The sequence below is a fragment of the Chiloscyllium plagiosum genome, chromosome 7 (assembly GCF_004010195.1).
Source record: "Chiloscyllium plagiosum isolate BGI_BamShark_2017 chromosome 7, ASM401019v2, whole genome shotgun sequence".
Taxonomy (NCBI): Eukaryota; Metazoa; Chordata; class Chondrichthyes; order Orectolobiformes; family Hemiscylliidae; genus Chiloscyllium; species Chiloscyllium plagiosum.
The window spans coordinates 50,661,264-50,677,307 of record NC_057716.1 but is presented as its reverse complement, the minus strand read 5'-3'; the positions used below and the strand labels follow the sequence as shown (position 1 = coordinate 50,677,307).

At 38.5% G+C, this 16,044-nt stretch overlaps 1 protein-coding gene across 4 annotated transcripts in view; it reads right to left on the bottom strand.

Moving 5' to 3' along the window:
* Positions 1-16,044, bottom strand: part of myo3b (myosin IIIB) — a 577,679-nt gene that overhangs the window by 353,208 nt on the left and 208,427 nt on the right. For all 4 annotated transcript variants that reach the window (XM_043693701.1, XM_043693698.1, XM_043693699.1 and 1 more), the window contains exons 12-16: positions 15,295-15,399; positions 10,654-10,737; positions 9,836-10,038; positions 7,971-8,069; positions 2,196-2,310 (exon numbers count right to left, since the gene is read on the bottom strand). In XM_043693701.1, coding sequence (XP_043549636.1) covers positions 2,196-2,310; positions 7,971-8,069; positions 9,836-10,038; positions 10,654-10,737; positions 15,295-15,399 — 606 coding nt within the window. The remainder of the gene's footprint in view (positions 1-2,195; positions 2,311-7,970; positions 8,070-9,835; positions 10,039-10,653; positions 10,738-15,294; positions 15,400-16,044) is intronic.

The window sequence follows — 16,044 nt, the reverse complement described above, 5'->3', positions numbered from 1 at the left end:
TGGTCTGTAATTTTGATTTTTTTCTCCCTCCTTTTTTAAATATTGGGGTTACATGCACCACTTTCCATCTGTAGGAGCTTGTCCACAGTCCAGTATTTGGTTGGTCCAATATCCACCATACAAAAGTACAAACCAATCTTTCCAGGGCCACATCCTTCAGTGCTCTGGGATACAGAGTATCAGAGCATAGAGATTAATCACTCTTTAACCTCATTAAATTTTCAATCATAATGTTTGGTTATCAGTACTGAACTTCTTCAATTCCTCACTCTCTTTAAACCCTTAGTTCACAAATACTTCTGGGAAATTATATGTTTTGGATTTTGTGATGACAGATCCAAATGTGTGTTCAACTCCTCTGAGTGAATTCCTGTCCCTCAGGGGCAGAATTTTCCATTCATTTTGTGAATCTGCCCTGGCCGACGCAACACTCACCTCCCACTCCCACCTCCTCCACGACCATCCAAGTAGGATTCCCAATCCTTTCTCACTCAAAAAAAAAGCATTGCCAGAAATCTGTATCCTTGCTCCCTTTTTCATGAAGATACTTTGGGCACCAGGTAGTGACAACTACTGAGTTCTGCTGCTGTTGTGATTGCGTTGTTGGTGGCCAGATTAGTTGGCAGCTCTAGAAGGCAGAAATTTGTCTCTCAGGGGCAGAAGTCTCACTCTCACTATGTTAAGTCTATCCTCAGTGCATTATTGTTGCAATGCAGATTCTTTAATAGTCAATCAGCTCATGACAAACTCTTCTACTCAGGAAGCAGGTAGAGGTGCATGCAAATGCTTCCCAGTAAAATTCAACCCATAGTCTATTAAAGATTCCCCAATACCATGGTTAAACTAACTGATTCATTATTGTTAGGTTTATCATTATTAATATTGAAGTTTTCTTAATTCACTTGTGGAACACTGGCATCATTTGCTGGCTAGCATTTACTGCCTGCCCCTAGATGACCTTAAGAAGGTGGTGAGCTGGCTTTTTAAAACGCTGTAATCCACCTGCTATAGGTTGACCCACAATGACATTAGGACAGAATTCTAGGATGTTCACTCAGCGACAGTGAAGGAATGGCAATTTCTTTCCAAGTCAGGATGGTGAATGGATTAGAGGAAAATTTGAAGGTGGTGGTATTCCCACGTATCTGCCCTTGTCCTTCAAGATGGAAGTGGTTGTGGGTTTGGAAATGCTGTCTGAGAACGTTTGGTGAATTTCTGCAGGGCATCTTGTAGATAGTATGTACTGTTGCTACTGAGCATCAGTGGTTGAGGGAATGGATGCTTGTGGATGTAGTGCCAATCAAGCCAGATGCTGGATGGTATCAAGCTTTTTGACTGCTGCTGGAGCTATACCCATCCAGGCAAGTGAGGAGTATTCCATCACAGTCCATAATTGTGCCTTGTAGATGATGGACAGGATTTGGAGAGTCAGGAAGTGAGTTACTTACTACAGTATTCCTAGCTTCTGATCTGCCCTTGTAGCCATTGTATTTATGTAGTGAGTCCAGTTGACTTTCTGGTCAATGGTAACCCACAGAATGTTAATAGTGGGAGGAATTCAGTGGTGGTATCACCTTTGAATGCCCAGAGATGGTGGTTAGATTGTCTATTATTGGTGATGGCCATAGCTTGGCATTTATATTCCACGAATGTTACTTGCCACGTGTTAGCCCAAACCTGAATATTGTCCAGATCTTGTTACATTTGAACATGGACTGCTTCAGTATCTGAGGAGTCACAAATGATGTTGAACAAGACTCCAACCAGCGAACGTTTGCCTCCTGATACCCTTTGATTTTAATCTTGCTGGGGCTCCTTGATGCCACACTCGGTCGAATGAAGCCTTGACGTCAAGGGATGTCAATCTAAAATGTATCTTTATACTGCTAACTATTGGTGCATAAAACTCAAATTAAAAATGACAGAATTATTTCCATTTACGTGTCTCCACTTCAATCAAAAAATGTAATCCTTGTTTTTTAGTGAGATTAAATTGTGTGCACCAAACAGAATTAGAGCTAATTATTGGTTCGTTGCACCCTTGATTTTCATGGATTCTCAGGAGATGTACCATGCATGTCAAACATTGAATGCGATATTACTTTTCAAACAAAAAATGACAAATACAATTTAGTGAACTGCTAATGCCAAAACTGTAAGAAATAATATATTGGGACATCTTTTGTTTTACCCACCTCATCAGTGAATCCAATGATTCTGAAGCAGTGTTGAATGGCTTCAAATTGTTCTCTGTATGAACTGTTTGTTAAGATGTCTTGCATAACTGTGTCTCTTTCATGATCAATATACCTAGACAAGCAGAAAGAACCATGCTGGTACAGAATCTTAATTTTGAAACCATTCAAAGCTTAGAATGCAACTAAATATTAACAGCAATGCAAATAGTTGGACAGTTCTCTTTTATACCAAGCATCGTGCAGCCAATTTAAAAGCAATATACCTGACCTTCACTGACAAAATAATCTCGTGAATATATTAGCCAGCAACTAGGATGACACCTGTGTAATCAGTGTTGAAGGAGCTCTGAATTGGGAGAATACGCTGTGCACTACATTCGTATTGGACTGCAATTCAATATTAGCGTACTTGCATTAATTACGTACTTTACTTCAATAATATGATAGGAAATTATTTGAATGAAGACAAAGTGCAATTTTTGGTGCTTACATTTGCTTTTCTTGCATTAGAAATGGAAAGCAAAAGTCCATAAGTTAAGGAGCTCTTAAATTATTACTGGCTTTGCTGTTTTATTTCTACAATGTTTATAGATTTTTTAAAACCACTTTTGTTTTTGTTAAAAATGTAACCCTATTTCTGATTTTTTTTAGTGTCTAATTTTGCAAAAGATATTCAGACTGGTGTATATTTATTCCTGTAAGTGTAATTTTAAAAATTCCAACTATAGTATTTCACAATTGAAGTAGTACTACATGAAAGAAGACAAAAGAGATCAACTAGGCACCAGAGCATATCTGCAGATCTTGACATACCTAACTGCTAATGACAGAAGACAATTGTCTCAGCATGTTCTAGCTCAACAGGGCAGTGCTTTGCCAAACATAGCAAGAACACCTGCAGATCATTGGGATAATTGGGGTAGTGTACTGACATGGATATATAACTGGTTAGCAGACAGGAAAAAAGGAATAGGAACAAATGGGTATTTTTCCAAGTGGCAGGCAGTGACTGGTGGAATATTGCAGAGATTGGTGACTGGATCACAGCTATTCACAACATACATTAATGATTAAGATGAGAGAATTAAATGTTTGCAAATGACACAAAGCTGAGTGGGATGGTGAATGTGAGGATAATGCAGAGATACTTCAGTGTGATTTGGACAAACTCAGTGAGCAGGCAAATGCATTGCAGATAAAGTATAATATGGATAAATGTAAGGTTATTCAGTTTGGTTACAAAAACAATGGGGCAGTAAATACTGTTGCCACTGTGTATCGCTGGTATATGGAGTGAGAATTTGTGGATATGTTACCAATCAAGTAGGCTGTATTGTCCTGGATAGTGCAAAGCTGATTGTATGCTATTGGAGCTGCACTCATCCAGGCAGGTGGTGAGTATTCTATCATTCGCCTGATTAGCGCCTTGTAGATGATTAATAGGGTGTGTCAAGAAGTGAGTTACCCACTGCAGGATTCCCAACTTCTGACCTGCTCTTGTCGCCACTAGCTATTTCAGTCAGTTTCTGGTCAATGGTAACTCCAGAATGTCAAATGTGATACTATTATTATATATTTTCTTAACAGTTTCTAAATTGCTTTAAAATATTTTAGATAATCTACACTGAGTTCATAATCAGATATCATCTTATAAAGAGGGCTCTATTTTAAGATTATCTGCAGTGTTTACAAAAAACTCATGAAGCAGATAATATTTAGATGATGTCCATATCAGCTATGCTCACTGTAATTAATACAGCCTGGATAATAAAATATAATTGTGTAGTTTTCACCTCCTGGCAGATGAGTATATTTATATCACAATCCTAACTATTAATCTGGTTCCTGGCCCCTCTCTGCTGCTTATGACTTTTATCATGTTCTCCAATTTTGCCATAATCTTTTCAAACCAGCATCTGATCTCAATCCTAGAAATACCTCCATGAGTGTGTTTACTCCACCCTTCAAAACCTTCTGGACTTCTGTCATGGGGACGATGCTTAAGTCTGTTATCAAGGAAGAAATAGCAAAGGCATCAAGATAGAAATTGTCCCGTTGGGCAGATGCAGCATGGGTTCATGAAGGGCAGGTCATGCTTAACTAATCTTTTGGAATTCTATGAAAACATTATGAGCACGGTAGACAATGGGGACCCAGTAGATATGGTGTGCCTAGATTTCCAAAAGGCCTTCAACAAGGTGCCACAGAAGAGGCTGCTGCATAAGCTAAAGATGCATGGCTTTACAGGTAAAGTATTAGCATGGATAGAGGATTGGTTGACGAACAGTTAGCAATGCAGATGGAATAAAATGTTAATAAATGTGAAATCATCCATTTTTGTAAGAGTAACACTAAAAAGGACTATTACTTGAATGGTAAAAAGTTGCAGATCGCTGCTATGCAGAGGGACCTGGGTGTCCTTGTGCATGAATCATAAAAGGTTGGTCTGCAGGAACAACAGGTAATTAGGAAGCATGAAGATTGTGTTCCAGCTGTATAGGGTGCTGCTGAGGCCACACCTGGAGTACTGTGTGCAGTTTTGGTCTCCTTACTTGAGAAAGGATGTATTGGCTCTAGAGGGGGTGCAGAGGAGGTTCACTTAGTTGATTCCAGAATTGAGGAGATTGTTTTATGAGGAGAGACTGAGTAGACTGGGATTATATTCATTGGAATTTAGAAATGTCGGGGGAGATCTTTTAGAAACATATAAAATTATGAAGGGAAGAGATAAGATAGACATAGAGAGGATGTTTCCACTGGCAGGTGAAACTAGGACAGAAGGTATAGTGCCAATGTTAGGGGGAGCAGATTTAGAACTGAATTGAGAAGGAACTTCTTCACCCAGACAGTTGTGAATCTATGGAATTCCCTGCCCAGTGAAGTAGCTGACACTACTTTAGTAACTATTTTAAAAGTTAAGATGGTTTTTTTGAACAATAATGGAAATAAGGGTTAGAGTGAGAGGGCAGGTAAATGGAGCTGAAGCCACGAAAAGATCAGCAATAATCTTATTGAATGGTGGAGCAGTTCGAAGGGCTCCTAGTTCTTATATTATGCACTTCTCTCTATATATTCGTCACACAGAAGGCATTATGGTGCTCTGTACTGATGCCATATCAACAGTGTCCTTGTCATCTCATCACAGGCCTTGAACTTTACGTCTATATTCCTTCCTGTTATGTCCTATATTTTTCCTATTCACTGTCTGGTTTTTATGTGTCCTTTTTTCAAACAATCAGGTTAAAATAGGTTGAGCTTTCTGAGTCTATTTGGGAATACCTTTGGCTGCTGTTCTCGACCAGGAACCATCACTCCATTTTCACTTTTGCATTATTTTTAAGTTGTCTCTCTGTTTACTCCTCCACACATCACTTTTCCACTAGTATGCTCCTTTCACTTATTCACTTTCCAGGTCACTTTCCTCCTAATTCTCTAGTGTCAACATTCCAGCATCCATGCTACAGCCCTAGGCTTTAATTCCTCTTCAATGATTCGGTAGCACCTCCCTGTGCCTCTCTTGGCATCCTCCAAAATCCTCATCAAGCTATTCAATATTGGATCATTGCAAGTAGCAACCGAATTGCTCAAAATATCAATTTATTTGTGAACAAGACTCTTACTATTCATAACCTCATGGTGGATGACTGCATCAACTGCCTTAGTGTAAATCTGACTAAGGGATGATGACACTTTTCCACTAAAGAAAACGTCCACACTGTGCTACTCTTTCCACCATTTGTCCCATTATGACAATGGTGTGGCATTGAGCAGATCACAACTTGGTGCCAAATTCTGAACAAATGATATCCTACATGACAATGATGAAGACAATCTATCCCTCTTCAACCTTTTGACCTTTGGCTATACCATCCTCATCAAATACGTCTTCATTATCATCCAGCAATCTGAGACTCCTCTCACTGTCATTACCAAAGTATAGTCAGAGGATGACTTAAACTACCTTCTCATCCCATTCTCATAACAGTACATCCGGTGTTACTTCTGGTTGAAAGATCTATCCGGTGCCCTTTCCTATTTCATAACTAAGTGCAGCACCTCAGATACATTATCCAAAGGCACATTTGTTTTCACATGTATGCTGACAGCATCCAGCTTTGCCTCACACCACTCTTGACTCCTCCACTAACATTGGATGAACATGAATTGCCTTCAATTAACTACTGGGAAAATTAAAAACATTTCATGTGATTAAAACACCAGCTTCTCTAACTACCAGCTCCATTCCTCTCCCTGGCAATTATCAGAGACTGAATTAGATTGTTTGCAACCTTGACCTCAAGGTAAGCTTCCAACTACATACCTGCAACTTCTCTAAGACGCTCTTTCCATCACCACAGTTATGTCTAGATCTGTCCCACCTCAACTCATCTCTTACTTAAAATCTAATTCACTTCATTGTTAACCTCTAGATTTGTACCCTTGGTGGAACTCTTCCATCTGCATCCCATAAATTTGAGGCCATCTAAAACTCTGCAATTCCTTCTGCACAGTAAGTGCTATTCAGCTATCACCCTATGCTAAAGTGACCTGTCCAAGTCAAACAATTTAATCTTATAAATTCTCACCATTGTTTTCAAATCCAATATGGTCTGGTCTTCCTTACCTCTGTCAATTCCTCCAGAGTTCAAAAAGATATCTGTGCTTATCTTGTTCTGGTTTATTATACATTATAAATTTTAATTGCTAAAGCATTGACAGCCATGTCTTCAGCTGCCTAAGCTCTCTAAGCTATAGGCTGGATTTTCAATGAGTCTGATATTTAAAATGGGTCTGTAAATCCATAGTTTGATTGACAGTTCAAATAATCTATTAAAGAATTAACTGTCTTTGATGTGGAGTTGTAAATTTTTTTTATATAAAGGAATAAGTACTTGAGGGGATCTAAATTATCTTTTATAAATGGAACAGTCCTTAATATTGTGAATTCTGGAATTTCATTTGTCATTTAACTTTATTTCATCTCAGCATAAGTCCCGACATCTGCCTACATTGGATATTAGGTGAGTTGGCAGAGACAGTAACAGAAAAAGTGGTGATATGGGGCCTGGATTGATATGATTTAGCACTGAATTGGCACAAAGGTGGCAAAAAAGTAAGAGTCTATTGGGAAAAATGGTGGAGGGATGGGTTGTCATGAAGGGAGTCTGGGGTTATTGGGGGTGGTTATGGGGTATGGGTTGACTTGGAAGGGCCACTGTGGAGGTGGTTGTGGGTGAGGTTGAAATAAATTAGAATGAATGTAGGATTGAGGAATGAATGGAGGGGGCAGGGTGCGTTTGATGGTATGTGAGGGGCAAAGGTCCAATATTTAATTATATAACTGGGATAAAGTCCCAGAAAAGCAATCCAGATCTTTAAACTAGCCCATATCACCACTCAGTGACCCCCACTACAGCCGTGATCTGCTTCCCTAACTTCATCCAGCAAGCACCTCTGAACCTCCTCTTGGGTCAAGGCACTTACCTTCTGACTCAAGCTTACTTTCCCTCAGACTCATCCCCTTAATTTTTGCATAACAACAGCCACCAGATTTCAAAAAAATGCATTATATGTGAAGGTCTTAATTTGTCTTTGAAAGTAAAGATAAACCCAAATATTTATTTCATTTGCACTTTGTTTGTCTGTCACAACTAATGTTAACATCTGAAAGTTGGTCTAGCAAAACAACTATACATTCTTAGAAGATACTGCTTATTCAATGATAGATAAAATCAACAATCCAACATTATAAAGTATTGTACAATTTCTCACCTTGGTGGTTTGTTCTCAGCAAGCTTATATTCTGTCAGTTTCTTCTGATGATAGAGACCAGCGTAAATGTAATAAAAAATATGGAAGTTTTTCTCACCTCTGCAAGTAAATAATGATAGTATTAAAGCAGTTTTTGGATTCTTCAGATTAACTTTTAAAATCTGAAATGTTACAAATGTTCTATGAAAGATTCACTTCTGAGAAAAGAATAATTTAAAATTCAAAATTTTCATTGGTTTACTTTATATTACTGGAACAAGCTGACTATCATTTTCGCCATTTTTGTGATACTTTTTGAACTGAGTTATACAAAATACAAAATAAAAGCTGGAGGTCAACAAGATATAGACCATTTCACCCATTTTATCTGTCCAAATCACTGTTTATGTAATCTAATACTATTCCGCCAACCTAATCACTTCCCGTGGCTCCACGTCTTCCTTTCCTTCACTTCCTTTATTAATCTGGCTAGCATTAAAAGAAGTAATGATCTCCACTTCATTCTTTCTTCATAGTAAAGTAAACATAGTCCAAATACACTAATAGCATTTCTTTGAATCTTTTTCTTCAGTTGTTCCTCAAAATTAAACTTCACTAGTGAATTTATATTGTATGTTCTATACAGCTTCAAAGTCCTTGTTATAACTGACCTCTCAAAACTGAAATTGTGGCTACAAAAGCACATCAAAGGCTCGGAATTCTGCAACCAGAAACTCAGCTCCTTTCTCCCCAGTGCCTGTGCACCATCTTCAAGGCATAAGTCAGGAATGTGATGGAATATTCTCGACTTGTCCAGATGGATGCAGTGTCAACAACAATCAAGAAGCACAACATAATCTGGGACAAGTAGCCTGTGCAATTGACACTCCATCCACCACCTTAAGCATTTACTCCCTTCACCACAAACACACCATGGGAGCAGTGTGTGCCATTGACAAGATGCACTGCAGCATCTTGCCAAGACGGCTTTGACAGCACCTTCTAAAACCACAAGATTTATCACTTAAAGGACAAAAAGTGCAGATATATGTGAACATCACCTGCTAGATCCCCTCCAAGTCACACGACATCCTGACATTGGCCTATATTACCATTCCTTCATCATCACTGGGTCAAAATCATGAAACTCCCTTCAGTGGGAGTTCAATGGAAACTCCCTCCATACCAAGGACCATTTTGGTTCAAGAAAGCAGCTCAACACCACCTTCTCAAGGACAATTAGTCATTGAAAATCAATACTGGCTTCCCATGAACTAATATCGGTGCTATAATTATGGCATAACCAATATTTGTGCAAATCTATTCTTACTTTTTTGCTCTAGTACTCCATTCCCCACTTCATAAACACTTAATGGCTCTATTCATTGTAATTGCATTTTCAGGGAATTATGTTTCAAGCCCTTAGTCTGTCTGGTTCCTCTGAAGCAAGGAGGTAAAAGGTTATCAGGGATAGATAGGAATGTAGATTTGAGGTTGCTATGGGATCAGTCAAGACCTTATTGAATGGCAGAGTGGGCTCGAGGGGCTGAATGACCTATTCCTGCTTCTTGTTCATACATTTAGCAGTAAATTTCAGAATATTGTAAGTAACAAAATTAAATTTGTCTTATTATCAGAATTTATCAAGATAACAGTAGAAATGCAAATTTTGTACATCTCAAGGTGAAGGATGCTAACGCTGCAGAACACAATAATATTCCAAATAGAAAAACAATATTTGTTTCAAACACACACAGCAAAGGTACAACTGGGTAATTCCAGCACTAACAAAATTCCTTCATGCATCAGAATTGCATGCAGGGTTAAGAAAATTATTAATTTACAGATACAATGAACGAATATATTTTAAACGACCAATTACATACATAGGTTGTTGAATAACTCTTGATTTTTCCAAGAGATATTCAGAGATCTTTGCTCCCATTACAGCCCCTGTCGGAGTGAATTTCATTTCTAGATATTTCCCAAATCGACTGGAATTATCATTGATTGCAGTGCATGCATTTCCAAAGGCTTCCACAAGTGGATTGACTTGAAGAATTTTTTCTCGTAGGACACGGTTATTAGCCTGCAACAACATTAGTATCTGTGCATTAACTAAACATAAATCTTACTAAAAATAAGTTTGACAATTATAATTGTAAGATACTTTCTTGCTTTCAACTTGGTGAAGCAATGGCCAGTATGCAGAATTGCAGGCAAACAGCAGTCAGCACAGTTAAGAAAGTGAAAATTGTTAATATCATGGCTGAGAGATTAGAGGGTCAGGTATAGCTCTCAGATCACCCAATGGAGTGATGGTGACACTGGGCACATGTTTGGCCACCAACACAATTGAGAGCAGCACCAGGAGGATCAGCAGCAGGAGATTTGCAATCAGCAGCAGCAGTGTTAATTATCCATTATACGTGTCAGAGCAGGTAAGCATCAGTAAACATGCTTCAGGACCTTGGTAGTCACTGAACATTGACAAAAGACATCAATGCGTATGGAAATAAAATGAAAATCAGAATGTTTGTCAAAGATGCACAGTTCTAAATTCTACATTTAAATGGAAATTCATATACTATGCTGCATTTTCACCATTATAAAATGCTAAATATTAGACATCAACTACAATGATTTCAATTTTAAAGATGTATTCCATTAAAATAGTTTAATATTAGTAGTTATGTGACCATACCTTTCCCAGATAGGTTAAGTGTTGAACAATCAAATGTGCACTCTCTGTCTTCCCAGCACCACTTTCTCCACTTATGATGATGCACTAGTATGGTCAAAACAAATGACAAGGCATAAGAAAGAGAACTGGTTATGCAGTTTTGCAAATAAGGCACACAGAACTTTATAATATTCTCTCTAAACTGTTGGATAGACATCTAAATCCAACAGAAGCAGTGTTCATCATAAAAATGTAACTTAAAAAATAAGCAGAAAAGTTTGTGAGAAGATTTGTAGCTCGGGTACTCATTGTTGTGGTTCTGTTTGCCGAGCTGGGAATTTGTGTTGCAGACGTTTCATCCCCTGTCTAGGTGACATCCTCAGTGCTTGGGAGCCTCCTGTGAAGCGCTTATGTGATCTTTCCTCCGACATTTATAGTGGTTTGTCTCTGCTGCTTTCGGTTGTCAGTTCCAGCTGTCCGTTGCAGTGGTCGATATATTGGGTCCAGGTCGATGTGCTTATTGATTGAATCTGTGGATGAGTGCCATGCCTCTAGGAATTCCCTGGCTGTTCTGTGTTTCGCTTGTCCTATAATAGTAGTGTTGTCCCAGTCAAACTCATGTTGCTTGTCATCTGCGTGTGTGGCTACTAAGGCTAGCCACGAAACGACACGACCAGCTATCCTTAGTAGCCACACACGCAATGTCTGCAACACAAATTCCCAGCTCGGTGAACAGAACCACAACAATAAGCAGAAAAATCATAAAACTTCAAAACAAATTGTTAATGTAACAATGCTATCTTAATAATCCCAATTGGTTTGAAACAAAATTTTATGAAAGCACCATCTGAATATTTTTTGAATGAATTCACAGCACAACTCATTATTTTAATAATTTTTTTAGTGCAGACTACCTCGAGATTTAAATGCTCAATTCCTGATGCAAAATTAGTCAACTGTTCAATGAATTGACTATCTATAATTTTGTGAGGTTAATTCATCTACTGAATCATTCAATGTTATGCTGAAAATTGAAGATATATGGCCAGCTAAATGTAGGGTACATTTAGAGCCTTTAAATAGATTTAAAATGCATTTTTCCTTTGTGCTTCAGATCCTGGCATGAGATCCAAATGAAGTTCAGAAAACGTCACTGTGTGGAAACAACCATGAACCTGTGATTTTTCTCAAGGTTGTCCAACTAATAACAGGAGGCTAGATCAACATACAACTAAGGTCAGGAGGCCAAAATGAGACCCTTCAGCTTAGGAGCAACAACAAGACATCACAGTAGATAAGTGAGAAAAAGAGTGCAGCAAAATGGAAGTTATCTTTACTCAAAATTGTTCAATTTTGAAATTAACAAAGGCTTTTCCAGCCAGTTTCCATTGTGACCTTTGGCTGTAGTTGAACGCAGGTAGGGAAGAGGCTAACTTCAGATGGGGATGCCCTTTACCTCAATATAAGGCCTTCACAGGCTATTCACAAGATTAAATGGACACCGTCTTGCGATGAACAGATATCCCTTATAACCCTTAATCTTACCTCTGGAAAACTAGCACAGGGACAGGAATGGAGCTGTTGAACCAGCACAGTTAGGGGCAAAATTAGATTGCAAATCTAGCTGCCTCTGCACATGTCCCCGTCAGGAGTTACAAATTCAACTCCATTTTTGGCTAACAATGTGCGAGACACTGGAGTAGGATTAGTCCATTTGCACTTTTGTGCATGCTTCCCAAAAGATGGCTGTGTACCATGCTTGACAGGACCCAGGTTCAACATTGTGTGCAGTAACCAAAATATCCAAGCCCAAATCATGAAAGTGATTGGATGCTTCAAATAACCAGGTAACATAAGGTTATCAATATGTGGTACATTTGAATAGAACAATCTAACTATTCACGTTACATGCCAAACTCTCGAACAGGTAGGGGGAGAAATGTGTTCACATAGCATTGCTCAGGAGACTTACATCAATTCACTGGGAGCAAGAAATGCCACAGCCTGTGAGACACTCTTCATTAATATCATTGAATAGCACCACTCAGACTGCTGTTATTAGACTTCTGAATGGAACTTTGAAATTTTAAATTGAATGCTGTTCTCGCTCTCTGTGCAACTTCTATCAACAGCTGTAACATTGTACTCTTTGCACTGTTTTATTACTCGAAAGCATTTTGTATGGTATGATTTGCCTGTACTGCATACAAAACAAAACTTTTCATGTACCTAGGTACATGTGACAATAATAAATCAAATCAAATCAAATAGCCCTGCCTACTCCTGGCGGCACAGTGGTTAGCACTGCTGCCTCACAGCGCCAGGGATCCAGGTTCAATTCCAGCCTTGGGCGACTGTCTGTGTGGAGTTTGCACATTCTCCTGTGTCTGCACGGGTTTCCTCCCACAGTCCAAAGATGTGCAGGTCAGGTGAATTGCCCATGCTAAATTGCCCATTATGTTAGTTGCATTAGTCAGAGGCAAATGGTCTGGGTGGGTTACTCTTTGGAGGACTTGTTGGGCTGAAGGGCCTGTTTCCACACTGTAGGGAATCTACTCTAACCCAGGTCTGGCAGCACTGCAAGAATCACACTCTGCAAATGAATGTTTCCAACTTCATGTTCACTCATGCCAAAACTGAGACACAACTGCAGCTCTGCTAAAGGGGTCTTATACATATCCATAGTTGCTGCACAGATTTCATAAGCAGACTCTGACCTAGATAGAAAGGATTCACTGATGAAGAATGGATAGTCAGCCTCCTTTTCTGATATGGAGAATGGTGGGGTCTATCAACAGCATATGTATATAAAAGCAGTACTGCACCATATTTGAGGGAAAAGGACCTCTTCCATGTCAACTTAGTGCTAATGTGCTGCCTTTAAATTGCTCAAGGAGTTTATACCATAATGCATATAATGTATTCACAGCAATTTCAGTTATTTTTAATGCTCTCTGAAAAGCTGTAACTTGGAAAATGTATCTAATCAAAAAAGAGAAAAATGTTAGAAATAATTTTCAAAGTCTGAGTAAGACTGCTATCAGCAAAATGAGACAGGAATTCCAACACTTCCCAAGAGTTTAAAAAATGGGTTTTATGATTCCTAGCATGGAGTAATTGGAAGACTGAGTCCCAGAACTTTCACTGTCCTTTCTATCTCATAAAATTGTTAGGTATATGCATTATTGGAAAATCCAATTATAGCATTTTTTTCATAAACCCTGTAGAACAAGCTTCATTATCTAAATAAATTAAATGGGAATTTGATTAGTTTTTATTCCTTTTTGGGCCTTTTAACTTTTTAAATAAATAAAGCAACCAACCAGCCTGGGAGATGATTCACTATCCTAATCAGTCTCCAATTCTCTTCAGTTTGTCTTTGAATCTGATGAAGTGAAAATTATACATAGGAGGCCTTTCAAGCTGCTACGTTCCAGTATACCACTGAGGATGGACAGGTCAGGAAGCAGCTGGGCTGGAACACAGCTGCAAAATGATCAGTCTGACATTTTAAGTTGTAGGTCTAGCAGGTGTTTCACCACTAAAATTTAATTGAACAAAAATAATACAGAAAACTAGCTGATTTCCCATGGCCTTGCTGATGGAGAATCAAAGCCAATGTGAATTTTTCAGGTCAAGCTGGCTGTGAGAATGAGGAATAAGGGAAACACCGAGAAAGAGGGAGTGGTCAAACGAATTAGAAATGGAGAAGGGGAGACTCATAAACAGGGAAAGGTTGTGGGTATCAACAACTTAGGAGGAGGAGAGGTAAAAGGTTGAAGAGATGGCATGATTTGAGAGTAGTTTAGGTAAAGGAAAGGTGGAGAGAATTATACTAAAATGCAGTCAATGGGAGTGGTTTCTACTAAAAGGCAGAAGGTGCAAGCTATGTGTCACACATGCAACGTCACGATAGCAAGTGTAAGGGCTTGGTGAAAATGTGCATAGCTGGGGCTCAAGAAATGATCCCTGGTGTATCCCACAAGTAACAGCATTCAAGTGTAAAATTGACCCATTTATTCCTCTGTTTTCTGTCCATTAGCCAATCATTAATCCATGCATTACATCTCCTTTTATCTCATTCTACTTTAATTTTCTGACCAGCCTCCTGTGGGAAACTTTATTAAAGGCCTTCTGAAAATCTAAATGCACCAAGTCCATCATTTCATCAATTTCATCAGTAACGTCTTCAAAAGCTCCAACAAGTTCATGAAACACAATTTCCCATAATCAAATCCATGCTGACTATACCTAATCAGATCATTAAATATTCAAATGTCTATTTATTCAATTCTTTTTCCCTGCCACTCTTGTAAGGTGAATAGGTTTGTAGTTCTCCACTTTCTCTCTTGTTCCATTCTTAAATGGTGGAATGATTCCAGAATCCATAGAATTTTAGAAGATAATCATAACTGCATTGACTAACTTCAAAGCTACATCATTCAATACACTGTGATGAAGACCACGATATCCTAGAGATATATCAATTTTCATTGCCCTTAATTTCTCCAGTAAAAAACTTCTAACTTTTTAATTTCTTTTGCCTCTTCATTCTCCCGAGCCAACTGGATCTTTACTTGCAGTTGCTTATTGTGTGTATGCAGAGCTATAGTTAATTTACATTTGAATAATGTCAATGTTACCAGTCAATCATACTCTCACCTGATCTTTGCTAAAAGTTACCATTCCTTGATACGCAGCATCTGCAGTGGCAAAAATGTGTGGTGGATTTGAACAACGCCTGGCACCATGATAAAGCTTAGAAAACTGTGGGGAAAAAAACATGTTAGCCTGTCAGAAAAATTATTGAACAAAGATTATCACATCTCATGGTGACACATGCAATTCATTCCACCTCTTTCAAGGATTAATTTATTCTACGATTATTCATCTTTCATTGTGATTACAATTAAACTTAATCGATCGCATGAAAAGTTTGGGATATTTCTTTGGAATGTAATAAAATGCTGTATAAATCTAACATTTTTGACAGTTTAGATGCAGTTTTATTTCTTTGCCAATATTTTGATCATTTTCAAAAACTATTGACTTACAGCAGTAAGGTTACAATGCGTATTGTAAAACTTTGCCCAAGTCAGCAAGCTCCACAAAAGTAAAAGTACAATGTGTTGAAAAAAAACCCAGCAGGTCATGCATCATCTGTGCAGAGATAAACAGAGGCCGGGATTTAATTTTTCTTGCATTGTGTGGCAGCAGATGTTTCTAAAAAATGAATAAGCCCCTACCTGTTCAGGTGAGAAAGCCCAACGATGAAATAGAAATCTGACATTTAAGCAATGACCAGGGCTGTGCCAGAGATTTTCCACACCATCTGAAGATACTAGCCTATTCGTTGGCTGGCAGCCTCTGAGAGCTGCAGAGAGTCAATGAAGACTGGAACCAGTGAAATAG